Source organism: Heteronotia binoei, chromosome 16 (genome assembly GCF_032191835.1).
Source record: "Heteronotia binoei isolate CCM8104 ecotype False Entrance Well chromosome 16, APGP_CSIRO_Hbin_v1, whole genome shotgun sequence".
Lineage (NCBI taxonomy): Eukaryota > Metazoa > Chordata > Lepidosauria > Squamata > Gekkonidae > Heteronotia > Heteronotia binoei.
In genome coordinates this window covers 48,611,359-48,626,732 of record NC_083238.1, presented here as the reverse complement: position 1 = coordinate 48,626,732, position 15,374 = coordinate 48,611,359, and the positions used below count along the sequence as shown (strand labels likewise).

Below are 15,374 nucleotides of genomic sequence, written 5' to 3'. Positions count from 1 at the left end.
CCTTCTTGAGTGAGACGTGCGGCAGGGCTACTAAAGACAACTGTTTCTTTTTCTTTTAGCTTAGGCAGTTGGATGTAGAAAGACACTGAGCGGTTTTGTAGTGCATTACAATCCTTCGGCAGCACACGAGTCGAGGGCCTCTTTGAGCGTCCGCTGGCCCGGCTTTTCATGTGAACCCCACGTGGGATGGTATTGCCAAGTTGTTTAAACATCATTGCTACTCGGGGAAGAATAGGTCAACCTTGTCACTTTGAAGAATGCGGGTTTTTTCTTGTCCAGCAAAGCTTTCCTTGCCTTTTTTTTTTTTTTTGCGCTTTGCAGTTGATCTTAGGGCTTTTCTGTCTTTTTAGAAGATCTAGGAATAACATCCACAGTGGGATAACACTTCCTCTGTTTTACGTGTCGCTCCAAGCAATAAGGATGAAGCTCTTCTCAGGAGGGTCCTCCATTGAGTTGGGGTGAAGGAATGCCTTAAGTAAGCTTTTCATGTTGAATCTGGTAATAACAAGCCTGGATGCAAATTTTAAAAAAGTATTAGCTTAAAGCATTCATTTTCTGTGAAAATATAATGCAATTTGAACTTCTTTGCTCCTTTCCTTCACACAGAGTTACCTACTCAGTAAATGTAAGAATACAGTACGTAAGAAGAATCCAGAGTTTAAGAGTTAGATAAAGTCAAGGTGCGATCTAACCTGCTATCTCTGTAGAGCAGGGTTGGGGAACATTTGGCCTGAGGGCCGTTTATGGCCCTCGAGATCACTTGGTCTGGCCCTCGGGGATTGCTGGGCTGAGCTGAGCCACGTGGTGGCCTCCCTGGGGCCTGGCTAGCTGGTGAGGATCATGGGGTCCAGCCACGTTGTACAGTGGCCTCTCCAGGGCCTGGCTGGCCGGCAGGGATTTCGGGGCCCAGCCGTGCTGCACGGCAGCCTCCCTGGGGCCTGGCCGGCTGGCCAGGATTGCTGTGTGGCCTGGAAAAGTCACTGTCACATTTCAGGTAAGTTTCCCCCTCATTTATTTCCCTTTCCTTCTATTTCTTTGTTTCCCTTAATTCCCTTTTCAGGTAAGTTTCCCCCTCATTTATTTCCCTTTCCTTCTATTTCTTTGTTTCCCTTAATTCCCTTTTCTTCTCCCCCTTCTGCTGTAGAGGCAGAAAAAGAACTGAAGGGAGGGTCATTCCAGAGGCACCAACAGGAAGCTCACAACTTTAATGCCAGTAGCTCACAAAGTAAAAAATTTCCTCACAAGACTTCAAAGCTTAGAGGGAGCGTTGACCTGGACTTTTCAGATGTTAGTCCAACCCTCTAACCACTGCAGTACGCTGGGCTCTATACAGTGAGTATTTACTCACCTCTTCCCCAAAAGGTAAATTTCTTATAGCTCATATCCAGTGACAACCTTGATAATCTCAACCAGCAGCACTTTTCTTTGGGCAGGAAATGAATGAACATATGAAGCTGTTGTATACTGAATCTGACCCTCGGTCCATCAGAGTCAGTATTGTCTGCTCAGAATGGCAGCGGCTCTCCAGGGTCTCAAGCTGAGGTTTTTCACTCCTATTTGCCTGGACCCTTTTTAGCTGGAGATGCCAGGGATTGATTGTTGAACCTGGGGCCTTCTGCTTACCAAGCAGATGCTCTACCACCGAACCACCATCCCGCCCCTATGGAGAGGCATGACAAGAACACACAAGCCCTAGTGATTCTCGGTCTGGATAGTTTGTCTGCCTTTCTTCATAATGAACACTAGCATGTCACAAACTCTAGTGCTCTGAGGCACTTTTTCAGGGTGCCATCCTGTCAGCTGTACTGACTCACTCTGTTGTAAGCCGCCTTGAGTCCCAGTGAGAAAGGCAGACTACAAATAACGTAAATAAATAAAATAACCGAGCAGTTTGGGTGAGCATCTCTGGTCAATAAAACTGCACAGACAATAAAGGACAGGGCAATTAATAGATACGGTGATTCAAGGCTTGCCTTCAAAGTGGTGAACATGATGCCTTGTTCCCCATGCTGGAGGTAGGGATCCATCAGGTCCTCAATCAAATGGACTTCAGACCCCAAATTCCTTATCCTGCCATCAAAGGGAATGCACGCTCAATTTAATCATATGCTATTTCACAAGCTCTTGACCAGAACTACCTTCCCTCAAGTGAAAAGTCACATTTCATTACATGAATTAGGGTATGCCATATACTGAGGGCTCTTCTTTAGGGACGGGCATGAACCAACCACAGACCTAAGGACTGGGGCCCAGTTTGTGGTTCATAAGCATGGTCCGTGCCATTCTACTAACAAAGACTTCTCACGAGGTTTGTAAGGTCAATGTTGGTGGAGCTTGTAAAAGCCATTTAAAGGGAACACAATCTCTTTAAATGGCTTTTGCAAAGCTGTATGGCACATGAGTGATGGCTGAGTGACGACTTAACCCACCCAGAAGTGGATGAAGTCACAGCTCGCCTTCACTGATTTATTTTTGGGTTGCAGAAACAAGAGGAGCTGGTGTTGTAAAAATAAAACTGCTTCTTTACAGTCAGTAGCATTAGAACTAGGGATGGGCACGAAAGGGTCCACAAATCTGTGATTTGTGTACAAATTGGGCTGATTCGTGGTTCATTTCCAACCTGTTTGTTTGCTCGCACCATGACTGAACTGGAAAACAAACTGCCTTTTTTTCTTGGTGGTTTGTTTGGTTCATTTTTGACGTTCATTTTTCCAGGCAATCTGGCACCAATTCAATCAATTCCTAGGCAATGCTGGGGGTGCACTTCTGGGAGCTCTAGAAACACCCATAGCAGTTGTCTATAGTTTGATTGGCAGCTCTGGCAGCTAATCACGGCGCTCCCAATCTGCTCTATGGGAGAAGACACCCTGTTCAGCTGCTTTCACTTTGCAGCACAAAAAGAGAAGTGTTAGTTGTCTCGAGAGCTGAATCTGAGCTTTCCTGGGAGCACTTGCTTTGGGGCATATTCCACAGACATTCCACATCCAATCTTTGTCAAACTTGGAAGGCAGGTGGCGGAGCACCTGCTAAAGACTCCTGGTGAATTTTACACCTCCCGAACCAAAACAACAAACACTGGGAATTCTAACAAACCAGCATGAATCACTGGTTCAGGCAATCAAACGAACCAATGTGAACCACCATTTGCCCGTTCCATGCCCATCCCTAATTAAAACCATTAATTATTTTAGATTTGCATGAAAACCCTAAAGAATTGTTCATCTCTGCTTGAATATAGCCCAGTCCAAAGCTCTGTTTGGACTGGGCTATACTGAAGCAGAGATGAACAAAGCTCTGTTTGGACTGACCCTGGGATGGGGTAGTCATAATATATTCACTAATTACAGGGTTTCTCAGTGCTTTTCAAACCAAAGTTGCCTACCGGGCACGCAGCACCACATACAGAAACACAGGAAACAGATCATCCATGGACCAAAGGAAATCTTCATGGAGTGACTCCAGGACGCTCTGCGATATCTCCTCAAAGGTCTGCTGGATCACCTTCAGCTTGTCAGCAGGTGTGAAAGTTGTGCTGTTGCGGGGAGGGGAGAGCAAAATTAAGACATTTAAGCCATTTGCAAGGAAGCCAACTCCAACAGGAAAAACAATGAAATAATCACAAAATCATCCACTGGGTGAAATGAAAGGGGGTGAGTTAGCATCCAAGAACGGAAGCGTCTTTTGAGTTTCCTCTGGAAGACTTATACTGATGGCATCAGCCTCACTTCCTGGGGGAAAGTTCTTCAGCCTGGGGCAGCAACCAAAAAGGCCCTCCCACTCATTTAGTAAATGCAAGTTACTTGAAAAAGGCCACACTCAGTGACTTGACTTGAGAGCTTGGGCAGGTTGATACAGGAGAAGGTACACGAGGACCAAGCTACTCAGGGAATTGATGTTCGAGATTAGCAAATTAAATTGAGCCTTGAAGCTCAATATAGCAGCAGAATCGGTGACCCCTGGCCTATTTCTTTCAGCAAATATATTTTTCTTTTCTAGGCTTTGTTGCAGAACTACATTATTTAACCTCACATTTTTAATCTCATGCCTGTTGGCAAATTGGAGAAATCTGCAGTTATAAAAAAAATTGTTAAAACAAGCGGGACACTGAAGAGTGAAATTCCAAGCAACTTAACAATGCTGTTTGAGTACGACTTAACACTACATGCACAATTCTCAGTTTGGCAGGCCGAGGCAGTCCTCTTAACATCTATAAGGTCTGGAAAGCAGAGAAAGAACAAGTCCAACCGTACCTTATCTGTTGTAAGCACTCCACCGCTGAAGCAAAACAGGCATTTTTTGTATTTGGCAATACCTAAATGCAAGGAAGGGAGTCTGTGTTTACTGCCAGATTACCTATAAAAGCAGGCTGAAAACAGGCCAATTTAAGAAAAAAATATATATGAAAAACTGGATTAAGATAATCAGGAATCTCCACCTCTCCACCCATGATTGTACAACTTCTGAATTAATTCCAATTTTGACATAATACCCTGGAGAGGTCAAAAGGTGGGAATTTCAATTGGTTTTGATTAGAACTGAAAGCTTTAAAATTTAAGGTGGCAGATCAGCTAAACACCACAGGTGAACAATCAGCAGGATCATGTGCAAATTATCTTTTAAAAATATTTCACTTTAGTACATTCTAAGAAGGTTTAACAAAACACAAAAAAACAGGTAGTTTCTCCTAATTACAAGTTTACATTAAATGGCAGGGGTGGAATTCTAGCAGAAGCTCCTTTGCATATTAGGCCACCTCCCCACCCCCCGATGTAGCCAATCCTCCCAGAGTTTGCAAGGCTCTTTTTTGTAAGCTATTGGAGGATTGGCTCCATCAGGGGGGTGTGGCGTAATAGGCAAAGCAGCTCCTGCTAGAATCCCACCCCTGTTAAATGGCAAGCTGTATTTTCAATATGCCCAGAAGCCACAGACACTACAGTTTTGCCGGTGAGTAAATCAAGCAAATTAAAAGCAGAGGATTAAACCAATACTATTTAAGCACTGTGTGTCCGAGTTTTAAAAATCCCTGCCAAGTGTCAAAGAAAATCTAAGAAGACTAGGGAAGGTTAAAAATGGATCATTATATATATAAAACAGAACTGAGACCTCCAAGGAAGTCCAGGAATGATATGCAGAGGCAGGCAACCTATGAAGGTCCCTCGCCTCGAAAACCCTACAGGGTTGTCATGAGTCGGCTGTGACTTGACAGCGCTTTCCACCACTGCACACTACTTGCAGTGAGCTGCTTACATGCATTCTGCTGCACAGTACTGTGACACAATGTCAGAAATACTTCTGCCAGTTCTGGGTTGCTGCATGAGATCACTGCTCACTCAGGAGGAGGAGGAGGAAGAAGAAGCATGATGATGGTGATATTGGATTTATATCCCACCCTCCATTCCAAATCTCAGAGCGGCTCACAATCTCCTTTATCTTCCTCTCCCACAACAGACACCCTGTGAGGTGGGTGGGGTGGGTGGGGCTGCGAGGGCTCTCACAGCAGCTGCCCCTTCACGGACAACTCCTGCGATAGCTATGGCTGACCCAAGGCCATTCCAGCAGGTGCAAGTGGAGGAGTGGGGAATCAAACCTGGTTCTCCCAGATAAGAGTCTGCTCACTTAACCACTACACCAAACTGGCTCTCTAAGATCACTGCTTACTGAGCTATGCAATTGCAACTGCAGCCTAAAATGTGCATGGACGTCCAGTGTTTCTGGATGCTGGCTTCCAAATGGCAAACTGGGTTATCCAGGAGAAGGGCTTGTGCGTAGTGCAGAAACTAAGCAGTGTGTGTGTTTCGGGGAGCGCTAGATAGACTGAGGTCAGAGAATTAGATTCCCTTTTAGAAATGCTTTGGGTTGAAATAGAGGGCCCAAAAGGAAATTTAACTATGGGAGTTTGTTATCGCCCACCAAATCAAAAGAGAGAGGACGATTATAATATGATGGAGGGATTAAAGATAGCGGCTAAACGTAAAAACTGTGTCGTAATAGGTGATTTTAACTACCCGCAGATTGATTGGGTCAATATGTGTTCTGGTCGAGAGAAAGAGATTGAGTTTCTTGATGCTCTCAATGACTGTGCTATGGAGCAGATGGTCTCAGAACCTACCAGGGGTGGGGCGATCCTGGATCTGGTCCTAAGTAATGCCCAAGACTTGGTGAGAGACGTAAAAGTGATTGCGCCACTTGGGAACAGTGACCATAATGTTATTGATTTCACCATTTGTATAAATAGGGAGTTGCCCAAAAAGACCGCCACAACCACATTTAACTTTAAAAGGGGTAAATTCTCTGAGATGAGGAGGCATGTGAGGAGGAAACTGAAAGGAAAGGTAAATACGGTCAAAACCCTTGGGGAAGCTTGGAGACTATTTAAAACTATAATCCTAGAAGCTCAGATAAAATACATACCACAAGTTAGGAAAGGCACAAACAGGTATAAGAAGAGGCCAGCATGGTTAACAAACAAAGTAATGGAAGCTGTAAAAGGTAAGAAGGACTCCTTTAAGCGGTGGAAAACCAGTCCAAGTGAGATTAATAAAAGGGAACACAGGCAGTGGCAAATCAAATGCAAGACTGTGATCAGGCAGGCAAAAAGGGACTATGAGGAGCATATTGCAAAAAACATAAAGACCAACAATAAAAATTTCTTCAAATATATTAGAAGTAGGAAACCAGCCAGGGAAGCAGTGGGGCCCTTGGATGACAATGGGGTAAAAGGATTACTGAAGGAGGATGGGGAAATGGCTGAGAAGCTGAACGCATTTTTTGCCTCCGTCTTCACCGTGGAAGATGAGAAGTGTTTGCCCGCCCCAGAACCACTAATATTGGAAGGGGTGTTGAAAGACCTGAGTCAGATTGAGGTGACAAAAGAGGAGGTCCTACAACTGATAGACAAATTAAAAACTAATAAGTCACCGGGTCCGGATGGCATACATCTGAGAGTTCTGAAAGAACTCAAAGTTGAACTTGTGGATCTTCTAACAAAAATCTGTAATCTTTCATTGAAATCTGCCTCCGTTCCTGAGGACTGGAAGGTAGCAAATGTCACCCCCATCTTTAAAAAGGGTTCCAGAGGAGATCCGGGAAATTACAGGCCAGTCAGTCTGACTTCAATACCGGGAAAGTTGGTAGAAACCATTATCAAGGACAGAATGAGTAGGCACATTGATGAACACGGGTTATTGAGGAAGACTCAGCATGGGTTCTGCAAGGGAGGATCTTGCCTCACTAACCTGTTACATTTCTTTGAGGGGGTGAACAAACATGTGGACAAAGGAGACCCGATAGATGTTGTTTACCTTGACTTCCAGAAAGCTTTTGATAAAGTTCCTCATCAAAGGCTCCTTAGAAAGCTTGAGAGTCATGGAGTAAAAGGACAGGTCCTCTTGTGGATCAAAAACTGGCTGAGTAATAGGAAGCAGAGAGTGAGTATAAATGGGCAGTCTTCGCAGTGGAGGACGGTAAGCAGTGGGGTGCCGCAGGGCTCGGTACTGGGTCCCATCCTCTTTAACTTGTTCATAAATGATTTAGAGTTGGGAGTGAGCAGTGAAGTGGCCAAATTTGCGGATGACACTAAATTGTTCAGGGTGGTGAGAACCAGAGAGGATTGTGAGGAACTCCAAAGGGATCTGTTGAGGCTGGGTGAGTGGGCGTCAACGTGGCAGATGCGGTTCAATGTGGCCAAGTGCAAAGTAATGCACATTGGGGCCAAGAATCCCAGCTACAAATACAAGTTGATGGGGTGTGAACTGGCAGAGACAGACCAAGAGAGAGATCTTGGGGTCATGGTAGATAATTCACTGAAAATGTCAAGACAGTGTGCGTTTGCAATAAAAAAGGCCAACGCCATGCTGGGAATTATTAGGAAGGGAATTGAAAACAAATCAGCCAGTATCATAATGCCTCTGTATAAATCGATGGTGCGGTCTCATTTGGAGTACTGTGTGCAGTTCTGGTCGCCGCACCTCAAAAAGGATATTATAGCATTGGAGAAAGTTCAGAAAAGGGCAACTAAAATGATTAAAGGGCTGGAACACCTTCCCTATGAAGAAAGGTTGAAACGCTTAGGGCTCTTTAGCTTGGAGAAACGTCGACTGAGGGGTGACATGATAGAAGTTTACAAGATAATGCATGGGATGGAGAAAGTAGAGAAAGAAGTACTTTTCTCCCTTTCTCACAATACAAGAACTCGTGGGCATTCGATGAAATTGCTGAGCAGACAGGTTAAAACGGATAAAAGGAAGTACTTCTTCACCCAAAGGGTGATTAACATGTGGAATTCACTGCCACAGGAGGTGGTGGCGTCCACAAGCATAGCCACCTTCAAGAAGGGGTTAGATAAAAATATGGAGCAGAGGTCCATCAGTGGCTATTAGCCACAGTGTGTGTGTGTGTGTGTGTGTATATATATATATATATATATATATATATATATATATATATATATATATATTTGGCCGCTGTGTGACACAGAATGTTGGACTGGATGGGCCATTGGCCTGATCTAACATGGCTTCTCTTATGTTCTTATGTTCTTAATACATGTGTTCTGGCCTCTGCCAAACTGAGGGTGTCAATGGGCCCTGCAACCCAAATGTGCCCAATTTACAGATATCAGCACTGTGCAGCTGAGCCTTCTTTCCTCATCCTGCTTAGCAGGGCTTTTTTTTGTAGCAGGAACTCCTTTGCCTATTAGGCCACACCCCTCTGATGTAGCCAATCCTCCTGGAGCTTACAGGGCTCTAATTACAGGGCCTACTATAAGCTCCAGGAGGATTGGCTACATCAGAGGGGTGTGGCCTAATAGGCAAAGGAATTTCTGCTACCCCCCAAAAAAAGCCCTGCTGCTCAGTGATAATGCCGTAGACCAGATCTGACATGGAGATGGGGCCCTCATGGCATACCTGTACTTTCCAGCTTCCATAAATCTGGGCAAGGTCCTGGGCTTTTGAGAGAGGATGTAGCCCAGGGGTGTCAAACATGTGGCCTGGGGGCTGAATCGGGCCCTCAGAGGACTCCTATCAGGCCCCTGAGCAAATGGCTGTCATCTCTTTCCTTCTCTCTTGTTTCCTTCTGCATAACTGCTTGCTTTACTAGGCTTGCTCAATTGCACAGGAGCTACAGAGCAAAGCCTGTATTTTCTCCATTGGCTGAGGCTCCTCCCTTGGGGAGGAAGGGGGGAAGGCAGAGCTCGCTTTGCCAGGCTTTCGCAATCATACAGCAGAGCTACTGAGCCAAGCCTCTCTTCCTTCTATTGGCTGAGGCTCCTCCTTCTCCTGGTCCCCTGGGGAAGGATGGAAAGAGTCAGAGCTTCCTTTGCCCAGTTCCCTGGATCTCATGGGAGAAATACAAAGAAAACACCTCTAAGATCAACAAGTGCTAATATTTTAAGCATGTTTTAAGTTTTTTAAAAAAATCTTTCATTGTGTTTGTCTGTGTCCTTTATAAAGTTTGTATCTCTGCTACTTAATCTTAAATAGGTATGGGCCGGGCCTGACATGGCCCGGCCCAACAAGATCTCACTTACGTCAGATCCAGCCCCCATAACAAATGCGTATGACACCCCTAGCCCTTAATCAGTACTCAGAATGTTAAATGTTTAAAATGAAATGGCAAATACACACGCAAAGAGAGCATCTCCTTCACCAAAAGCAACTGTTTTTCAGATTGTATGATTAGGTAAAGCACAGAAATCTAAGGCTTATTTAACAATTACAGAAATGAGATTAAAAGCAGAAGGTAATTATAAATATTACATGTTTTTGGAGCCATGAATCTGGAAATATGAACTAAGTGTCACTGGAAGAACTGTATAATGTAAAAAAATGATTGACATACGATTAAAGAAACATCTTACACACTAACAGCAACAAAAGAACAACAAATAATAACTATACCTGCCCAGCCTGTATTTAGTTCAGCTTGCTGTATCAAAGGTAACACTCATGAAAGAAACCTGTAAATGAAACGTAACATACCTTTTTATTTTCACCAACGGTGGGCACAGCTGTTGGCCAAAATTTCCTAAAAGACAACATCGTAAGTATATTTATTTAGATTTATAATTTAAATCTATAGACTGCCCTACACAGGGCTGAGAGCAGTGAACAACAGTAAAAATGTTCATACATTAATACAACAATTCCAAAGTTAATAATCTGGGTAAAACATTCTCAGATAGTGCTGAAACGTCAAAATTACAGACTGTGTCACTGTCTAGTGGGAGAGGTAGAGAGAAACAGGATGGGGAAGAGCAGGGTTTTTTTTGGTAGCAAGAACTCCTTTGTATTTTAGGCTACACACCCCTGATGTAGCCAATCCTCTAAGAGCGTACAGGGCTCTTAGTACAGGGCCTACTGTAAGCTCCAGGAGGATTGGCTACATCAGGAGGGTGTGGCCTAATAGGCAAAGGAGTTCCTGCTACCAAAAAAAAGCCCTGGGAAAGGGAAGGGAGTGCCAGATAAGAAGATATTGGATTTATATCCCACCCTATACTTTAAATCTCAGAGCGATCACAATCTCCTTTTATCCTCCCCCCGCCCACAACAGACAACTGAAGAACTGAAATATGAATCAATATTTTCAGTGACATCTCAAGGAACGCTTACATCTGTACTCCCAGAAAGCTCAACAGAGCCATGTCTGGCTGCTTGTTCAGACGCAGAACACATTCCCAATATACATCTTCTTCTCGTTCATTGTCCAAGGCGTACAGCATAAACAGCGGAGGGTAGAGCCGGGGTAACAACACTGGAAGCAGCAACCCGGAGCTGGTGACCACATAGCTTAGAAAGAGAAAAACAGAATAAAATACGCTTTAGAATTTACACTAAATGTAACAGAAACCTGGGGAAAGTCACAGGAAGACTTCGGATATAGCCGCTCATTCCTATCAACAGTGCATGCGCAAAATGGGAGGGCAGAGAACACACATGAGAAAATGGAGGACATCAGATGTTCCCTGTCTTCTGCACCTCACCCCACCAAAGAGCAAATTACTCTTAGGTCACTGAAACTGTGCACTAACTTATTCCTGAACAGTTTGAATGTTCATGAGCTTTCCATGGCATCGCATAACCTAAGATGGTAAAGAGGAGGAGGATTTCAATAAACTTGTGTATCTCTGGGCACCTGAACTCCGCTTAGAAGAAGAAGACTGCAGATTTATACCCCGCCCTTCTCTCTGAATCAGCGATTCAAAGTGGCTTACAATCTCCTATATCTTCTCCCCCTACAACAGACACCCTGTGGGTGGGTGGGGCTGAGAGGGCTCTCACAGAAGCTGTCCTTTCAAGGACAACTCCTATGAGAACTATGGCTGTCCCAGGGCCATTCCAGCAGCTGCAAGTGGAGGAGTGGGGAATCAAACCCGGTTCTCCCAGATGAGAGTCCACACACTTAACCACTACACCAAACTGGCTCTCCTATTACTTCACAATAACCCAGTGGGTGGGCAAGGGAGGCTTGCCAAGTTTCAAGGAGCTTCCAATTCAGTCTGAGATTTTTTAAATGCAAACTGACAACTGTAAAATATAATGTTTGGAGATGCAGTTTCAGTACGTCAATAATACTTTGCAAGTGATTTAAATGGAATCGGCACTGCAATGTGTGGACATATGGGCTAGAGTCTGACTTGTCCAAGTTGACTGAGTTTGTAGCAGAGCAGGGATGTTAAACCTTTAATGCTTTGCATGACCCGGGGCTCAAATCTCTCAAGGACTATTTCTCTGTCTCCCTCTGTGTGCCAACACCAGAGCTACCCTGTAAAGAATCTATGACAGAGGCAACCCTTTCCAGGGCCTTCTTGGTGGCGGCCCAGAAGCTATGGGAAAGAGCTGCTTTTAGAATGTGAGGCTATCCCATTTCCCCCCCATGTTTAGAAAGCAGTGTTAGGCTTTCTTATTTGGTTAGTTAAACAGTAATATGATTTTATTCTGGTTCTATGTTACTGGATTTTAAAAGCTGTTTTTCGTTTTGGAAGCATTTGCTATTCTTTTTACTGATGGCTTCTGATCTACGTCTCTCTCTCTCTCGGCTTGGCTTCGCGAACGAAGATTTAAGAAGGGTGCAATAGTCCACGTTTGCTGCAGGCTCGCTGGTGGCTGACAAGACCAATGTGGGACAGGCAGGTCCGGCCACAGCGGCTGCAGGGAAAATCTGCATCTACGTAAACTCCCTTGAATCTGCAGTTGTTGCAGAGAAAGATAGGCTGGAATTCTGTAAAAAACCAAAGTATACCAATTTATTTCCTGACCTACATACTTATCTCTTTTTTAAAACTTTGTGTGTGTGTGTGTGTGCGCTTGTGAGCCTGGAAGTTCTGGTTGACTTCTGTGAACCCCTAGTGGGGCTAGGATGTCTTTCAGAGAGGTATTGCCTGCCTCTGCCTCCCGCTCCTGGTATTCCAAGCAGATCTCTCTTCCAAGTACTTGCCAGGGTTGTCCCTGCTTAGCTTCCCAGATCTGATGAGATCGGGCTTGTCTGGGCTATCCACATCAGGGCCGACATGCTTCTTTTAAAAGAGTCTGAACCTGTTTAGTGAGAACCAAGCTGAATGTGGAAGACCCGGCTAACCAAAACTCATGTGCAAGACTTGGATCCTGTGATAAAGGCCAGTTATAAGCATTTAAAATAAATAAATTTGGGTTTTAAACACAGCTAAGAGCCCATCTCCCATTGGCAAATGCTGGCAAGATCAGCTCCGTAAGCAAATGCCACTAACATAGAACAGCCTCTTCTCCGATTTGCATTCCACACTGGAGAATCCAGAATAAAAATGCATCGTCCCTTTACTTGGTTTCAGGGGTGGAATTCTAGCAGGAGCTCCTTTGCATATTGGGCCACCCCCCCCCCCCGATGTAGTCAATCCTCCAAGAGCTTACAAGGCTCTTTTTTGTATGCTCTTGGAGGATTGGCTACATCAGGGGGTGTGGCCTAATATGCAAAGGAGCTCTTGCTAGAATTCTACCCCTGCTTGGTTTATTCACTCGTGTACCTAATTAAAGCACACAGGAGGTGTGTGTGGGAGGGGGGGAGAGAGGATGACCCAGTTTTGTTTCCCAAATCAGTCTCATCAAACTCTTGCTCCAAAATAGCTCATTAAAATTAGGACCCAAACAATAAGCCCATGTCTGAACTAACAAAAATATTGATTTTTTAAAAAAATCTACAGACCCCGGTTCCGGAGACTCTGGCCTCGTGTCACTTTTTCCGCTGCAGAAGGATCGCCTTCCCTTGGTCTCGGTTACCAAAGGCGGAATCGTGCTGCCCTCTTCAGGGAGGTCAGGGAAAAGGAATCTTGAAATCAAAACATGCATAACAGTGACTATACGTTCTAAAGGAAATCAACCCTGACTGTTCCTTGGAAGGTCAGATGCTGAAGCTGAAGCGCAAATACTTTGGCCACCAAATGAGAAGGGAGCACTCACTGGAGAAGACCCTGACGCTGGGAAGGATTGAAGGTAAAAAAAGAAGGAGACGGCAAAAGATGAGAGGGCTGGACAGCGTGACCGATGCAAGGAACATGAATTAGAGTGAACTTAGGAGCAGTGTTCCCTCTAAGCTGAGTTTATATGAGCTAGCTCATAGTTTTTTAGCCTCATCTCACACACTTTCGTCTCAGCTCAGGAAAAATGGCCCCAGAGCAAACTAATGTATGCAGGAGCTCACAACTTTAATGCCAGTAGCTCACGAAGTAGAATTTTTGTTCACAAGACTCCACAGCTTAGAGAGAACATTGCTTAAGAGGATTAGTGGAAGATAGAAGGGCCTGGCATGATGTGGTCGCGAAGAGTCAGACTTGATTGCGCGACTGAACAACAACAACAATAATTATACATCCAAAATCAGAGTTACAAGAATTATCGAAGGGTTGATTCCCCACCCCCTCTGCATACCGTTTAACTCCCTGCAAGGGGTGGGGGCACCACAGCAAATTTAAAACTGCTGCATTCTAATCTCCCCCCATTGCTCCTTACCTGATCAACTGAAATATGCGTTTGAGGTAGGACTTAATTTCCCTGACTGCTTCTTGTAACAGCCGCCGATTGGCTCCAACTCCTACGTAGGTCATTCGGTATACAGCTACTAGGGTCTCCACAAGTTTCCCCAAAGAATGTAAAGGGGTATCGCATGCCTGAAAAAAGATTAGGTATATTAAAGACCCGACAACTATGCAGAGAAGAGAGGCTGCGATTGCAAACTGCACATTTAAGGTTCTTAAATACTGTACATTCAACAATTATTAAGATGGCCAGATACATCCCACATGCATGTCACATAAATCAGAGCCAGCTGTTCTAAATTATTTAATTTTTTTTTAAAAAAACAGCCTGCCTTCCTCACAGGGACTCATAAGAACATAAGAGAACATAAGAGAAGCCATGTTGGATCAGGCCAACGGCCCATCCAGTCCAACACTCTGTGTCACACAGTGGCAAAAAATTTGATATATACACACACTGTGGCTAATAGCCACTGATGGACCTGTGTTCCATATTTTTATCTCAACCCCTCTTGAAGGTGGCTATACTTGTGGCCGCCACCACCTCCTGTGGCAGTGAATTCCACATGTTAATCACCCTTTGGGTGAAGAAGTACTTCCTTTTATCCGTTTTAACCTGTCTGCTCAGCAATTTCATCGAATGCCCATGAGTTCTTGTATTGTGAGAAAGGGAGAAAAGTACCTCTTTCTCTACTTTCTCCATCCCATGCATTATCTTGTAAACCTCTATCATGTCACCCCGCAGTCGATGTTTCTCCAAGCTAAAGAGTCCCAAGCGTTTCAACCTTTCTTCATAAGGACTCATGGCAGATTACGAAGAGCAAGACACGGGTGGAATTCTAGCAGGAGCTCCTTTGCATATTAGGCCACACACCCCTGATGTAGCCAATCCTCCAAGAGCTTACAAGGCTCTTTTTGTAAGCTCTCAGAGGATTGGCTACATCAGGGGTGTGTGGTCTAATATGCAAAGGAGCTCCTGCTAGAATTCCACCCCTGGTGAGACAGTACAATCAACAAAATGGGACACTCAGGAACCAGGGCATTAAGTCACAGCGGTGTTGAACATAAGGCCCAGGGGTTGAAATCAGCATGTCCAGTGCAGCCCACAAGCAACTGATGCAAGTGCTGGGGGGGCGCAATGGGCCGAGCCACTCCATTGTGGCTTCAGCACAGCAGAACAACCTGATCTGCAGTGGTCAAGCATCATGGGAGCATCTGCCCAGCGCTGCACTGCTGCCTCTCCAGTCCACCTACGTGGGTTTCCTCTGCACACCCCCCCCCCCAAGCCCACAGGGCCTCACAGTGGAGATACACTTGACTCTGAGCTTACCAGCTGCTGTCCTTCATACAGTTTCTATCTCCAGTACCT

The 15,374-nt window shown here is 44.8% G+C and overlaps 1 protein-coding gene across 1 annotated transcript in view; it reads right to left on the bottom strand.

Moving 5' to 3' along the window:
- Window positions 1–395: 395 nt before the first annotated feature.
- ALS2 (alsin Rho guanine nucleotide exchange factor ALS2) overlaps window positions 396–15,374 on the bottom strand; it is a 99,411-nt gene continuing 84,432 nt past the window's right edge. Inside the window, exons 27-34 of the mRNA XM_060257038.1 lie at window positions 13,980–14,137; window positions 13,177–13,299; window positions 10,611–10,787; window positions 9,981–10,026; window positions 4,251–4,312; window positions 3,383–3,532; window positions 1,957–2,070; window positions 396–510 (exon numbers count right to left, since the gene is read on the bottom strand). Of these exons, the coding sequence (XP_060113021.1) occupies window positions 396–510; window positions 1,957–2,070; window positions 3,383–3,532; window positions 4,251–4,312; window positions 9,981–10,026; window positions 10,611–10,787; window positions 13,177–13,299; window positions 13,980–14,137 (945 nt within the window). The remainder of the gene's footprint in view (window positions 511–1,956; window positions 2,071–3,382; window positions 3,533–4,250; window positions 4,313–9,980; window positions 10,027–10,610; window positions 10,788–13,176; window positions 13,300–13,979; window positions 14,138–15,374) is intronic.